This window comes from Drosophila sechellia, chromosome 3L (genome assembly GCF_004382195.2).
Source record: "Drosophila sechellia strain sech25 chromosome 3L, ASM438219v1, whole genome shotgun sequence".
Taxonomy (NCBI): Eukaryota; Metazoa; Arthropoda; class Insecta; order Diptera; family Drosophilidae; genus Drosophila; species Drosophila sechellia.
Genome location: NC_045951.1, coordinates 19,802,423 through 19,816,839, shown reverse-complemented (window position 1 = coordinate 19,816,839; position 14,417 = coordinate 19,802,423). Strand labels below are relative to the sequence as shown.

General features: G+C 44.4%; 4 protein-coding genes across 6 annotated transcripts; 3 read left to right on the top strand and 1 right to left on the bottom strand.

Moving 5' to 3' along the window:
* Positions 1–479: 479 nt before the first annotated feature.
* On the bottom strand, positions 480–7,494 carry LOC6616271 (DCN1-like protein 4). Of its 3 annotated transcripts, none has more exons than XM_002040599.2 (7): positions 7,414–7,494; positions 6,797–6,845; positions 6,566–6,736; positions 2,048–2,139; positions 1,633–1,886; positions 1,364–1,571; positions 480–1,234 (listed from the first exon to the last, which is right to left on the bottom strand). In XM_002040599.2, exons 3-7 carry the CDS (start codon positions 6,676–6,678, stop codon positions 1,155–1,157), a joined length of 747 nt encoding a protein of 248 aa, XP_002040635.1. In that variant the 5' UTR covers positions 6,679–6,736; positions 6,797–6,845; positions 7,414–7,494; the 3' UTR covers positions 480–1,154. The 3 variants fall into 3 exon arrangements, with proteins under 3 accessions (XP_002040635.1, XP_032574903.1, XP_032574904.1); XM_032719012.1 differs by lacking the exon at positions 7,414–7,494 and adding an exon at positions 7,075–7,093; XM_032719013.1 differs by lacking the exons at positions 6,566–6,736; positions 6,797–6,845; positions 7,414–7,494 and adding an exon at positions 2,213–2,310.
* On the top strand, positions 3,603–5,585 carry LOC6616272 (lysosome-associated membrane glycoprotein 5). Its single transcript, XM_002040600.2, has 5 exons — positions 3,603–3,826; positions 3,992–4,074; positions 4,137–4,385; positions 4,783–5,192; positions 5,250–5,585. The coding sequence occupies exons 1-5, from the start codon at positions 3,724–3,726 to the stop codon at positions 5,290–5,292; spliced, it is 888 nt and encodes a 295-aa protein (XP_002040636.1). The 5' UTR covers positions 3,603–3,723; the 3' UTR covers positions 5,293–5,585.
* A 296-nt stretch (positions 7,495–7,790) lies between the features above and the next one.
* On the top strand, positions 7,791–12,729 carry LOC6616270 (tectonin beta-propeller repeat-containing protein). The gene is made up of 6 exons (XM_002040598.2): positions 7,791–8,958; positions 9,015–10,411; positions 10,653–10,916; positions 10,974–11,673; positions 11,729–12,310; positions 12,374–12,729. Exons 1-6 carry the CDS (start codon positions 7,894–7,896, stop codon positions 12,410–12,412), a joined length of 4,047 nt encoding a protein of 1,348 aa, XP_002040634.1. The 5' UTR covers positions 7,791–7,893; the 3' UTR covers positions 12,413–12,729.
* A 441-nt stretch (positions 12,730–13,170) lies between these two features.
* On the top strand, positions 13,171–14,417 carry LOC6616269 (protein FRG1 homolog). Its single transcript, XM_002040597.2, has 5 exons — positions 13,171–13,310; positions 13,363–13,545; positions 13,610–13,808; positions 13,868–14,067; positions 14,173–14,417. The coding sequence occupies exons 1-5, from the start codon at positions 13,252–13,254 to the stop codon at positions 14,318–14,320; spliced, it is 789 nt and encodes a 262-aa protein (XP_002040633.1). The 5' UTR covers positions 13,171–13,251; the 3' UTR covers positions 14,321–14,417.

Below are 14,417 nucleotides of genomic sequence, written 5' to 3'. Positions count from 1 at the left end.
TTCGATTTTTTAAATGCTGAAATGAATTGGACGAGAAGCGTCAGCGGAATTGGTGTGCCCGTTTCGCCGGCTATCGCACACCTTCTGGTATATATTGCGGTATTTTGTTGAGTGTTGAACAACGATTTCTATGGCCGTTACCTATTTGAATTTATTTAGTGGCGTTTACTTCGTTCGATTTGAGTGCAGTATTTTTTTAGATTGCTCTGCACAACGCCGTGTTCAGCCGCTATTGATTGGAAAGTCTACAATAACTAACGTTTCATTTTTGAAATAATAAATTGAGTCAACAGTCAACGTTATACTGTAAAAATACTGCAACTTGTAATTGCAGGTTTCGATGCAGATCTGTATTAAAAAGAAATGATTAGAAACAGATATTTCAGAGCCTTCTATGTTTAAATTTAAAATTTTCAATTAATTTTGTAAATATGAAAACCTTTCACCAAGTAAATAGCAAATATAATGTGCACCACAACTTTACTTAATAATTTTATTAAATAATCCCCAGTTTTTGTTTTTCTACATTGATTTAATAACGACTACGAATACCCCACTATTGGTGTAGATTTCCGTTTAGATTTTGACTATGCTTGCTGATATCTCGAAGGAGTCGCTTGGGTTGGAGGATTGTATGTTCTAGATTAGGTCTATTCGGGGTCTCTTGGTTATTGCCATCGTTTCGTTCTCTGGGATTACTCTTTACAAGCTGCCCCGTTTTGGCTCTTGTTGCTGTTCTGATTTTTAATGTTTTGTTTTTGTTTGCGAATGAGGGCTTATAAGTAGAGAATTGTGGTTTTAGTTCTTAGTGTCGTCGTTAATACATAAATTATTACATTAAATATATTATCAATAGTTTAGTTTCATAGTTGGTTGCTTTGCCAGTGTACGCAGTCTCTCCAAAATGCCTTGTGTTTCCGTGTGTGTGAGTGTGTGCTTCTGTGTTTTAGGCCGAAGAAGTGTCTGGTGGATCTGAGTGTGGATGTGGGTGTCAGTGAGTGTCCTGTGGTTATGTCTTAAATGTTCGCTGATCATCTTATCAGCATTCCCATCCCATCGCATCGCATCCCATCTCCGACTCCGTCTCCGCGAACTTCTCTCTGCACTGAGCTCCCAAAGTTGAACTAGAAATAGGCGACTCGATACAGCTTTTCTCAGCTAGATCCAGTTGTGGAGGTGACCTGGCTCCGCTGCAGGCGCAGCCATTCCACAAACTCATCCAGCATGACGGGCCCTGCAAAAAGATGGAGGTAACTAAATGCTCCGATTCAAGATCTTATTTTAACTTATTTATCAGCTTTTTCAATACGGTTGCGAAATACATAGTTCAGTTTAGTTTAGTTAGCTCCTTTGTATTACTTACAAGCTCCGTCAATATCGTAGTTTGATAGATCAATGCTAATGGTGCGCGAGAACTCGAGAATATTACACCACTGATCTTTGTTGATCGCCTTGTACTTTGATTGCTCCAGAAACTGTGCGAACTGTGGATACAGAGGCCAATGTTTGCCCAAAAGAAGTTGAAGCATGGCTTTGGCAGTGAGTATATCCATACACCGTTGGTCCGAGTCCTGCGGAATATCCAGAGCCTTATTAAACGAAACTCATTGTTTATTCAAAGGGATTACTGACCTTGGCAAAGTCGTAGGCGTATCTGTAGATGCTTTTAAAGGAGTTGGGATCGTTGAGTATGCTGCGCAGATAGTCCAGTTTCACAACCATTTTCGCTGCCGAATCGCAGTCGAGTTCTGTGAGCCCCTTTAGCCACTCCTGCTGGCTGAAGAAGCCCATCTGGGTGGCGCCCATTTTGTAGGCCAGCACCAGCATCACAATATTCTCGGGCTCCACGCCGATATCCTCGCAGAACTTCTCCATGCCATCGGGACCTGAAGAATCAATTTGTTACATAAGTATTTCGAAGGGCCAATAATAAATAAATAAGCAATTTCTTTATATACCTAGAATTCGGTATGTCTGAGCGATTGCCGATATGTTTATATTACACAAATTCCAATAACACCAAACACTGCAGTGTCATCCAACTCACCCAATGTCTCCGGTTCATCTGGTGTTGTGTATTCCTGGAACCATGCCATGCAACGCTTTTGATTGAAGCCATCTTCCGATCTGATATGGCGTCTGTGGATAGAAACAACAGGTTTTTGACTTGAGCAATTGGATGTCGTTCAATGATTCAATCAAATTCACACACTCTGCCATCCGAATTGCATGGAAATAGCCTTCACCACGTATAGACCAGAGTTTTAATCGAATCGAATCGAATCTGTCGCTAATGCCGTGTGGCCTCTTTTGTTTATTCTATTCTATTCGACTTGCCTCTCCTCTGGGGTTTGTCTTTGAGAATGGGCCCCTAAAAATAGCGATAGTAAACATGGCAGAGCAGAGACGAGGCCATTGCCAAGAGCAGCGGCGCACAGGATAGCAAAGAACATAATGCCCAAACAGATGTGACAAATCGAATTGGAAAAACCGATGGCTGTGAATTACCAATGATTGCTGAATAAAGCTGTCAACGATTGCATTTCTATAAACTTACGCATTACTAATATGTACTTATATTATAAACTAAGTAGTGGCGTAACACTTTGTTATTTGTTGACTTGCGATAGGCTGGAAGTTTTGAGTTTCAATAAATGTTTATAGTTGCGAGGAAATAGACATATCATTCTAGCCATGTTATTGGAAAACATTTCATTAGTCCACTAATGTAGCATAATAATTATATTAATATAATATATATAAACAAGGAAACGGAAAATGTCAAAAGTGGATAGGTAGCAGGTGTTAAAAATGCGCATGGATTGATACCGATTTTTTTTTGAAATCAGATGCTACGTTCAAAAGATATTTTCAAAGTAAGTGCAAAATTATTTTTCGTTACAAAATTTGGTATCAGAATTTTTGTACTTTGAAGGTGTGTTCGTCACTTGTATTTTTTTTCAACAGCTGTTTTTTTTAGCTTGATAATAAGAAAAAATGAAATAAATATTTCTGAAATTTCTCACTAGCGCCACCTGCTGGCAATTACATTTATTGTATTTATAATTTATGGGCGTTTAAGGTCTACATATTTTTTTGGCACATTGATTTTTTCATACGGACGAACGGACAAGGCTAGATCGACTCGGCTAGTGATTCTGATATAGGATATATGTATATACGTTATATGCTTTACCTGTTACACATTTCTTAAAAAATATAGCCTACTACTACATATATACATCTTTCACAAAGTGAATATTTAATAAAGATTTTATATACATATATATATTCTAATATATTTATATACAAATATTCAAATTTTTATTACAGAAAAACCACCTTAATTTTATTTTATATTATTTTTTCTCGTAACCTAAAATGTTATAAAGTGGTCATGAAAATATTTTATAACATTTTTCTTTGACTGCACACAAACATATATACAAATGCACATTTCCTCCAGCGTCCACCAACTGCGCAGGCGAAAAGCGAGAGTGAAGTGCCATCGCAGGATGGAGCGGGGAGAGCGGGCTGGAAAAGTGTGGATGTGGGTGCGGGATTGGGTGGATTCGAGGAGACGGCAGGACCGTGCGATTCTATTTGGGCCGCAGTTGTGCGCAGGACCCGAAAGAGGAAACACGTCGTAGTTGTGTCGAGCGGAGACTGCAGCGTAAAATCGTCATTGGAATTGCCCACAGATTGCACAAGGATTTGCTAAAGATGATGAAACTGTCCGGTCTTAGGCAGTCCTTACCCAGGGACAAAGGATTGGGCAACTGCCTCAACGTGACACTGATTTACTCAGCGCTGCTAGCACTTTTCAGTGAGTAGTAGAGACATTTGGGGCAGGGGATGTGTGCCATTCGTCGTAGGTGGTGGAATCCCCGAAAATCGATACTGTCGAGGACGGTTTTGTGACACACTGACTGAAAAATGAACAAGCTAGCTGGACGACAATTGGTGTAGCCTTTGTTTCCACTCCTTTTAGTGACCGCCGCCCAGGGACTGCAGCTGAGTGCCTTCACAACGAAGACGCCGCGGGTCAGCAAGTACACAACCAAGTCGCCATCGGTAATCCCCATGTCAGCGAGTTACTGGCTCCCCGTCCCAGCTAATCCGTTTATCTTTTGCAGGCCTCCTCCATGAACCACGATGCCACCGCCTCGCTGTATCGTTTCAATGCCACCAACGGCATCACCTGCATCCTGATGCAGGTGGACGGACTAATCAGCATTAAGTACCGGAACAAGCTGAACGAGGATGTGGAGGCCGATTTGTACATGCCGGATGATCCCCAGCTGAGTGGCGAGTGCGTCGAGTCCAACATGGAAATTCTCACCATGGACTTTAAGGGTTTCCGGCTGTCCATGACATTTAAAAAGGTGCGTGGGTTAATTAACTAGTGATGGGGAAGGTTTCACTTGCTTGCGGGTCTCCTCAGCCCATAAAGATTAGGCCAATTGTTTAGCTAATAATAATTGTATAGGTGTAGCGAATGCAGTAACTTTACCATAAAAAATTCAGTAACAAAATAATCAATAAGTAGAATGAATGAAAGGGCATAGATAAATAGGCGATACAATTAAAACCTACTGCTGCCTAGTCAAGTTCGAGCATTGAGAATACATTATAGGCAATTACACACTAGCAAGTACAAGAGCAAAACTATATGGGTAGCAAGGTGGAAACTTCCCACCACCAACGGAAATAGGTAGTGTTAAGGTCAGAGGTTGTTAAAGGCTATTGGATATTGAGTAATATTTGAACTTTGACCCACAGTCGTCCGGCGGCGAGGGTTGGTATATCAACCTGTTCGAACTGACCTACTCGTCCTCCAACTGGCTGTTCGAGCACCCCGATCGTCCCAACCTGGACGTGAGGCTGACCTCGCCCGCCCAGACGCCGATGTACTTCCCCACGCCGGTGGGCAAGTCCTATGTCTGCGACAAGGAGCAGACTGTGATCATGTACGCCCCGCACGATTCCGGCGACCTGTCGGGCCATATAGCCAAGCTGTATCTGCGCGACATGCACATGCAGAGCTTCATGTTCAAGGACAGCGGCAAGTGGGGCCCGTCCTTCCACTGCAGCGCCACAGGATCCTATCGCGACGAGACGGCCCCCCTGGCCGTGGGAACTGCACTGGCGATTGCCGTGCTACTGACCATATCCGGATACGGCGGTTGGAGGTGAGCATTGTAAGCCATAGTGCCTTGCAGGCCACTCTAAAGGTCCATTCTTTACAGGTACTTCAAAATCAAGAAGGTTCAGTACGGTTCCATGGAGTGAGCGGAGCGGAGTGAGAGGCCCAAGATTCAAGTGAAGCGTTCGTTTTTGTTCAACTATTTGATCATATCGTTGTCTACACATATCCCCACGTTTGTTGGATCTATTGCAATCCTGTAGTCCTATTTTGTAAAATTAAGAGTTGTCCCGACAGACACAGAGATTAACATTTACGAGGTTATCGAACTCAACTAAAGATACATATATGAGAAATGCAAATGTCTTCCATATTGTTAATGTATAAAATAATAGCGCACCATATATGATTATTAAATGTTAATATATATCATTATTAATCGAAGAACCTATTATTTACCAGGCAAACGAATCTAAGTGAAAGACCAAAGTCTGTATCGTGTACGGCATATCAAATCTTATACTCATATTTCAGCGATTCTAGCGATGCATCTATATCCGAATATCTTTTTTTAATGACACATTGTTAAACGAAATCTCCTGCACCGCCTATTAAACATTCCTTCTCTTAATCCATTAAAAAGCCAATTGAAATACCAGAAGATATGTATGGTGGGAAGGATATAGGAACTTCCACTGCTTTTATTTATAATTAGTATTAATGAGTTTAATTAAAGTGAAAATAAATACTGATGCCTGCTGAAAAACATGGGATTTTAATGGACCATTTTCCTATTGGCTCCACACGCATCGATGGAATCGATTGGTAACTTAATTTTATAAATTAAATTACAATTTTGGATGGAGCTAATGATTGGACTGTGTTAAATAAATTCTTAAATAGTATCTATACTCAGCTAAAAAAACCTTTTTTTTTGGAATATCGGCAGTGACTAACCATTTTTGCTATCGAATGACTTTTAATTTTGCCACAGATTTTGATTAATGAAGAGATAACATGATTCTTGGATAAGAAAAACACCCAATAATATTTATAACTTGGAAAAGAAAATATTTGGATATAACACAATACGGGTGAATAATATGATGATTACTTTGAATCTATGAATAGAACAAGTGACTAATTTTCAGTTTACAGGAATGCCATTATTTGTTTTTTTTTTAATGAAAAGTATATAAACCATGAAGATGCGAATATGTCCATGATAATGATCCTATCAACTAATTAAATAACAAATTCTTCAGTGCAAGGTGTGGGTAATATCTGGCCGTTCTATCGAAATTTAGCAGGCATCAATTGCCTAGGAATCTCTACACCGGAAACCAGATGCTTTTCCCCGGAACAGATGATACAACACCGAAGGGCCTTTGTTCTTGTTTCCTATTTTCCTCCACTCACCTGCTGCTCTGTTGTGTGGGTATGCTGGTGTAGCTGGTTCGGGCCCTCTTCGGTTGACCATGATCCATGTTGTTGCTAATAGTATCTGCAGCTCGGCGTTTTCCCCGTGGCATGACTTATTGTGATGTGTTCCCAGAGTCAGTCCGTTCCGTCCGTCGTATGTGAACTTAGCTGTGAATAGCAGACACTTAGTTCATTCGCTTTTAGCAAAAATGTTTGAATTGCACTTACCGCAATGTTTCCCAATATGACCAGTTTACTTTAGCTGCCAAGTAGTTATCTGTGGGGTAGGAAAGAATCCGGTTAAAATGGAGCCTCAATCACTTGGTGGTATGCTATTTTTAGGGGAGTTTTTCGGGCAGACCGACCACCCCCGATACGCGGATGCAGCGAAGAGGTTTCACGGGATGCACAGGACATCGCGGTATACATATAGTGGCTATAGTATATATATGGTCGATATATGTGTGTCTACCAGATGAACGTTTGTACTCTGTAGGCGTGCGTACATATGTTTTACTACACCAGAGCACGAAATACCGGCTGCTGGAAGGGCCTCGGACTCGACTCGGTTCGCAATACCGGGACTACGGACCGGGGAGCACGGCCATTACGGGGGATTGGTCCGTGGTCGGCCTCCGGGAGCCACAGCCAGCAGCTGATACGACCGACCGACCGACCGTCTGGCCTGCGCGTGCTCGCTTTTATGCGTCGAACGTCGCCACGCCGAAGGCCTTAGTTCACGGCTGTCCTTTTTAACTGCGACCGGTATATGGATCTTCAACTGGGTGTGCTCAGTTAAAGATATCCGCATATGCAGTTAGAGGAAAGAACGGTTCAATTTTTACCATATTTTTCAAAATCAATCAAAATTTCTTGGCGTCAATTAGAGCTGGGTTATCCACTCGCTATAGTATCGATACATTTAACACTGGTGGGGGCCAAGGACTATCGGTGTCTTGGATTCGATAAGCCCTGGTTCCCGAAATTTAACCGCACTATAGAATTTACAGGGCTGTCGCAATTCCTTTGAATTAATTATTACTCATTTTTGTTAACACATTTTCTGATATGCAATATTTTAAATGGTCTTCGTAATAAACAAAAATTTTAAGATATAAAAATAAAAATATTTAACATCTGCATTTTAGCTGTTTTTAGTGGAAACACAACAACCGCAACGATACTATCGCTTAAGACTCAGAAAACAGTTGTACCATCACTGCCTGTCTAGGTCTATTCGTCAGAAAAATCAATTTTTCCAATTTGATTGTAAACACGATGCCAGACAGAAAGAGGCCTCTTGGTCTTTAGTAATAGATCTCAGGATGCCGAGCTCCTACCTCTTCGCCGCCAGCAGTGAAGGGCGCGTCTACACGCTGTCCACCAGCTGCGGAGCGTGGCGCGAACTTCCCTACCTGGGATTGGAGTTCAAGAAGATCTGCGCTGTGCCCAACTTCTTGTGGGCCATTGGCGGCGACCGCCAGGTGTACGTTCATGTCCACGGTCTGGACGTGCCCATTCGGATTCGGGAGGAGTCGTACGAGAACGAGCGCTGGCTGCCCATCGAGGGATTTTCGAAGACGCTGCTGCCCACGGATCGGTACAGATACTCCTCCGCCGATGGCAGTGTGGAGCGTGGTGTGGACAAAATCCGACTGCCCTCGATGGCGTGGCAATGGGACGGCGACTGGCACCTGGACTTAGAGCTCGATGGACAGCCGCTGCCCGAGGATGGCTGGATGTACGCCCTGGACTTTCCGGCCACGTACTCGGCTAAGAAGTCATGGAACTCGTATGTGCGACGACGCAAGTGGGTGAGGTATAGGAGGTATGCCGCCTTGAATAGCTGGTGCGCAGTGGCACCACTGCACAAGGATCCCACGCAGGAGCCCTTCATAGACGTGGCTATAGGTGGCACTTGCGTTCCCAACGCTCCTGCCGGCACTTTGTGTGTCTGGGCCATTACCGCCCACGGCAGGGCTATGTTTCGCACAGGGGTGTCCAAAACGGCGCCCGAGGGTCTCCGCTGGACAGCTGTACCCACGCCCACGGGCAGTGAACTCTCGCAGATCAGTGTTGGGCCCACAGGATTGGTATGGGCGGTACTCTATAACGGACGAGTTATCGTACGTACTGGTGTCACCAGAGACAACCTAGTCGGAGACTCGTGGTTGGATGTCAAGACCCCCGTGGCCGCGAGCAGCTTGCGCATTGTTCATGTTTCCGTGGGCACCGATGCTGTGTGGTGTGTGACCAATGATCATCACGCCTGGTTCAGGAGAGGCGTCAAGGGTGAGGCAGCGGGCATAAGCGAAGATTCGGCCATTGGGAAGGGCTGGGTGGAAATGGTGGGAAACATTTCAATGGTCTCTGTGGCGGCCAACGATCAGGTAAACCAGCGTTAGATCTACCCAATTATCCTAGATATAAACATACTCTTCCGCAGGTCTTTGCCGTTGGAGCCGCTGACCGTTGTTTGTACCACCGCTCTGGGGTAACCTCGGCCGATCCTACAGGCAAAAAATGGCGTTTAATTCAGTGTCCCATGCAAATCAGCCGCACTTCTAGCTCTCTATCCATAGTCTCTCGTAAAAGTGGCGGAAGTAGTTCAACGCCAGGCTCAAAGCACCAGAGCTTCTCCAATTTGTACTCCAAGGAGAAGGAGAAGGGTGTGGTGGAGACGTGTGCAGTTATAGAAACTGTGCTCAACAGCTCTACGGGCTCCTTCTCTAGTAATGGCGGTCCACCTGGTCTTCTTAAGAACGAACGGTGGAAACTCAGTGCCGATTCCCCTCCGACAATAGGAAGTCTGAACCTCAACGATCGCCACAAGCAGAGAACGGCGGCGCTTCGCGAATCATCACATGCTTCCAGTGCTCCCGCAGCGGATGTGGTGGAGGTGGTTACTGGCAAGTTTGAGACCCAGCTGAGGAATCCAAGAGCTTGGTCTCCTGTACGAAGTGTTGGGTCCGTTGTGGGCACCGAAGCGCATCCAGAGAGCGACTCGACCGTGTTTGAGTCGGACTCTACGCACCATGGATCGGATGTGTTTTTGGGAGAAGATGACGACCATACGGGATCTCAATTTTGGACAGAATGCGGGATACTATGGAGCTGCGTAGCTCCAGGTGCTGTGACTGTGGATGCCAGCAACATGCCCAATTGGTTTAACGAGCAGACGAGCGACAGTAAAGTGGACGTGAATGCCAATTGGCGGAAGGATATTCTTAACAAGTTGCAGCGACGCCAGGAGAAACTGGCCAAGCTGCAGACTGTGGCCAAGTTCGAGAAGGCAGTTGAGCTTTCTTCGTGGGTCAAATCGGCGGATGCGCGCTACCAGCGACCTGGAGGCGAGTTTGAGGATTGCATCATCGAACTTGAGTGGGTAAGCAGTGGCACTGGCACAAATAGTAGTGAAAACTCGCGATCCGGGGACTCTGGCACTTTTACGGTGCTTAGTCCGGATGGAGCCGCCACGAAGATTCAGTTTCCGTTGTCAGACATCACCTGTGTTCAGTGCTGCAGTGAAGCCGGAGCACCGCGAATCGCAATTCATGCTCCTCATCTTCCCATGAACTGCTCGCCTGTTAAGCTACAGTTCTCCAGTGACTCGGAAATGGAGGACTGGTTGTCCCACCTGTCGTCAGTCTGTAGCCAGATCAACACGCTGGTGGGAAAACCGGCTGGCAATGCGATCTGGATAACCAGCGAGTTGGGCGATGTCTTTGTGTTCGATGCCGCCAACATGAAGGCACAACAGACAAGTGAACCCGGCGGGGGATACGTGGAGAAGATGGATGTTTCCACTTGCGAAACTCCATACTACAATACTCTTTACAATGGGTAAGTGGGCTTAAAAACTTACCTATCGGTCTATGTTTATATTCCAATTTCTGTGGCAGGATTGTTTTGTGAACTATATAGGTATAGTAATGACAGAAAAATACATAATATATAAATCTAGTTTCTTTGAATTCAAATTATTGAATTTATTCAATAGGATAATTTACCAAAAGCTTCGTATTTAATTTTATTCTGAAAGCTTAATTGTTTAATAATTATGTCCTGTATATGTTGATTTCAGAATGCCGTGTGGTACTGAGCTAGAGATATCTGGCTGTGTGTACGATGACGCTGACCAGATTCGCTTCGACTTGCAGTCGCATTCTACAGTAAAAGTTCAGCCTCATCGCGTGGAGAAGCATCGGGTCATTGCTTTTCACCTTAATCCCCGTTTTAACGAACGCACCACGGTGCTCAACTCGATGAAGGAGTCCGAATGGCTGGACGAGATTCGCAATGACAAAATGGCCTTTGCTCCGGGAGCAACTTTTTCGTTGAAAATAAGGTTGGAATAGTAGATAGCAAATGCAATTGATGGCCTAATATGTGTATATCCTTACAGGGCTCTGCAAGATCACTACTTGATCATTGTGAACAATGCCGTTTATACCGACTACAAGTACCGCATCGATCCGGAAAGCGTGACGCGGCTTTATGTGAGCGGCCGCATTAAGCTTTTCAATGTACTCTACCGCTGCCCCTCCCTAATTGTCTCAATGGAGCGCATGCACTGGCGCCAAATGGGCGGTCACATCAAGAGGATTTTCAACAGCGGCGTGGATGTGGTGTGGGGCATATCCTGTGACAACACTGGCTGGGTTTACAACGGAGGCTGGGGAGGAATGTTCCTAAAGGGCTTGGAGGGCTCCGGCAAAATTAACCCAATGATTGACACACACACCTACTATGTGTACGAGAATCAGCGTTGGAATCCAATCAGTGGTTTCACGGCGAAGAGCCTGCCGACGGATCGGCACATGTGGAGCGATGCTACTGGGCGGCAGAAGCGGAGCAAGGAGCATACCAAGCTGCTGTCTACGCACTGCGAATGGATCTCCGATTGGGCCATAGACTTCAACATTCCTGGGGGCGCGGACAAGGAGGGCTGGCAATACGCCATCGACTTCCCCGCCAACTACCATGCCCACAAAAAACTCACGGACTGCGTGCGTCGACGAAGATGGATGAAGCGATGTCGTCTTAGTAGCAGCGGACCATGGCAGGAGCTTAGTCAGTCCAAAATCCTCGATGCGGCCCTGCAGGTATGGTTCTACTTGAATTCTCAACATGGTTGATTTCTGAACATTTTCCTACTAGGTATTGGATGAAGATGTGGATCACAGCTATTCGTGCGAGAGAAACACAGCTGTGGCTGCCTGGGCGATTGCCTCCAATGGTGATGTCCTCATCCGGCATGGTGTATGCAGCTTAAACCCTCGTGGCGATGCCTGGGAGCACATCACCAGCGACCAGCCGCTGGTCGGGATCAGCGTTGGTCCCACGGGTCAGGTGTGGACTGTGGCGCGCAACGGCATGGTGTTCTTCCGGTATGGCATCAGCCGGCAGAATCCTTGCGGCGATGCCTGGCAACAAGTGGAGGGGCCCGCGGGTGTGACCTTTAAAGCGATAAGCGTGGGTCGGGCTGGGATTTGGGCGCTGGACAACCAGCAACGTTTGGCTGTGCGTAAGGAGATTTCGAGGACTTTCCCTGAGGGCTCCCACTGGCAGTTTCTGCCCAATGCCGCCAATGTGCCGCCGCACACGGATCAGCATTGTGGCTTCCGCTCGGTGTCCGTGGGCTCCGAGGTATGGGCCATCTCCCTCAATGGTATCATCTGCAGGCGCTGCGGAATTACAAAGGAAAATCCTGCAGGCGTAGGATGGAATCTTGGCATTGCGGTAAGCAATCTACACATTGGGTTGGTTGAATTAATAATTTTAAAAATACCCTCTGCATTTCAGGGCCAATGGCAAAATGTCTCTGTCGAAGGATATATGTGATGGAGTTGATTTCTATATTTGTGCATTCCTATTTACTTACTTGTTTGTTGTATTTATTCATATATACAAGCTTATACGTGACCATGCCAACGCTTTTTCCAAAGTATATGAAAATAAGATGTTTCCTATAAGATATTTAAAACGTATTATTTACACATATTTATTTGAAACCTATAATAATTTATAAAAGTATCTAAGACCAGATGCAAATGTACAACTTTTGTTTAGTTTAACAAATTCAGCAGTCGTGATTATTTTTCTTTAATGTAAGCAAATATGTATTGAATTACAAGAATAAATATATTTATGTGATTAAAGATGTAAATGTCTTAGCTCTTACAGATAGAAATTAATTTGATTTTAATTTTTTGAATAAGTTAATGAATGGTTTGAGTCCTTACTTTTTAAATGTACCCTTCTTGGGGATCAGATTAATTTCCACAGCAGCCGTTATGCCGACAGGCTTATAGCCCACCCGAACCAACTAGCAACTATCCTAGCTGATCCCATCTCCCTCCGAAGACTGAAGAGGGTACACCCCAGGGATCTCCTTATCCGGAGGATAACATAACATATTACATTTTCTTTTGTACTTTATAATTAAGATACCACTTGGTCTCATTTATCTTTATCACACATTAGGTTAAGTTCAGAGGAATTACTGAACGATTCCTTTTGAAACCTTAATAAATAGAATGACCATTTAAAAAAAAAAATACAGTATTTTATTGGTATGTTATCGATAACCGATAGACCCACACATCTGGGATGTTGTATCGCATGTTTGTTTATTGTATTGTAAACCAAAACTATATCAACAATTTACGTATTTTGTGATCATGTCAGACTACGATCATGCACGCATTAAGAAATTGGTTCTTAAAGGAGAGAAACACAAGTGAGTTCCTACACATCTGCCGATAGCATCTATTGAAATTCTCGATGTGTAGAAAGAGCAAAAAACGCAAGAAGGAAAAGGATGAGGCTGGATCTTCCAAGAAGGCCAAGGTAGTGGTGGATGAGGATGCAGTGGAGCACGGCGGTTGGTGGGCAGCAAAGACAGCGTCCGACATCACCGGTACTGTGTCCATAGAGTTTGGCGATAGGAGCTACCTGAAGGCAATGGACAATGGGTAATAGTGAAAAAGACCTGCTCACTGGTACTTTAATTATACCGGGTGTCCATAAACATTTTAGTCTCTTTACATTGGGAGCACCCCACAACGCTGGCGATGGCCCAGATCCCGAGGAGATTTTCACGGCCTTTCCCATCAACGACCGAAAGGTAGCCTTTAAGTCTGGCTATGGCAAGTACTTGAAAATTGAAAAGGATGGAATGGTCACGGGTCGCTCCGAAGCAGTGGGCGGCATGGAGCAGTGGGAGCCCGTTTTTGAGGTAAGTCTTACTTATATACAAATGTCTTGAAAAGATAAAACTAATCAAGGTAATTAAAGGAACAACGAATGGCTCTTCTATCTGAAACCGGTCACTTTATGTCTATCGATCCCGAAGACGATGCCTGTGTGGCATTGCGAACGAAGGTGGGTCAGCATGAGATCTGCAAAGTGCGGAGTAATGCCAGCAGGGATGTGGTCATCGATACGGAGCCTAAGGAAGAAAAGGGAGACTTGGGCGAAGTCGAGAAGAACTATGTGTAAGTTCAACTGATGATGTACATGGAAATCAGTTTATTTATAGGTCTTAAAAAGGTTGAATTCCGCGTTACCCATTTCAAATTTCGAACCTTTCGTATTTATAGGAAAAAGTTCCAAAAGTTCCAGGACAAGAAGATGCGGATTAATCAGAACGATGTCAAAGAACTCGAGCAGGCCAAAGCTCTGGGATCTTTGCATGAAACTCTTCTGGATAGACGAAGTAAAATGAAAGCCGATCGGTATTGCAAGTAATCCGACGCGAAGTGTTCATTATTCATCATTCATTAAAAAAAGTAACCCATAAAATGAGGTATACCCTCAGGTTTATTGGTATCTGAAAATATCTGAA

Coding starts and splice junctions, on each gene's coding strand:
- LOC6616272 (XM_002040600.2), top strand. CDS start 3,724: ATGATGAAACTGTCCGGTCTTAGGCAGTCCTTACCCAGGGACAAAGGA. Junction 3,827..3,991: donor AGCGCTGCTAGCACTTTTCA/GTGAGTAGTAGA, acceptor CACTCCTTTTAG/TGACCGCCGCCCAGGGACTG. Junction 4,075..4,136: donor ACACAACCAAGTCGCCATCG/GTAATCCCCATG, acceptor TATCTTTTGCAG/GCCTCCTCCATGAACCACGA.
- LOC6616271 (XM_002040599.2), bottom strand. CDS start 6,678: ATGCCACGGGGAAAACGCCGAGCTGCAGATACTATTAGCAACAACATG. Junction 1,887..2,047: donor AGATGAACCGGAGACATTGG/GTGAGTTGGATG, acceptor TTGATTCTTCAG/GTCCCGATGGCATGGAGAAG. Junction 1,572..1,632: donor ACGCCTACGACTTTGCCAAG/GTCAGTAATCCC, acceptor GATATTCCGCAG/GACTCGGACCAACGGTGTAT.
- LOC6616270 (XM_002040598.2), top strand. CDS start 7,894: ATGCCGAGCTCCTACCTCTTCGCCGCCAGCAGTGAAGGGCGCGTCTAC. Junction 10,917..10,973: donor ACTTTTTCGTTGAAAATAAG/GTTGGAATAGTA, acceptor ATATCCTTACAG/GGCTCTGCAAGATCACTACT. Junction 11,674..11,728: donor TCCTCGATGCGGCCCTGCAG/GTATGGTTCTAC, acceptor TTTTCCTACTAG/GTATTGGATGAAGATGTGGA.
- LOC6616269 (XM_002040597.2), top strand. CDS start 13,252: ATGTCAGACTACGATCATGCACGCATTAAGAAATTGGTTCTTAAAGGA. Junction 13,809..13,867: donor AGTGGGAGCCCGTTTTTGAG/GTAAGTCTTACT, acceptor AGGTAATTAAAG/GAACAACGAATGGCTCTTCT. Junction 14,068..14,172: donor GAAGTCGAGAAGAACTATGT/GTAAGTTCAACT, acceptor TCGTATTTATAG/GAAAAAGTTCCAAAAGTTCC.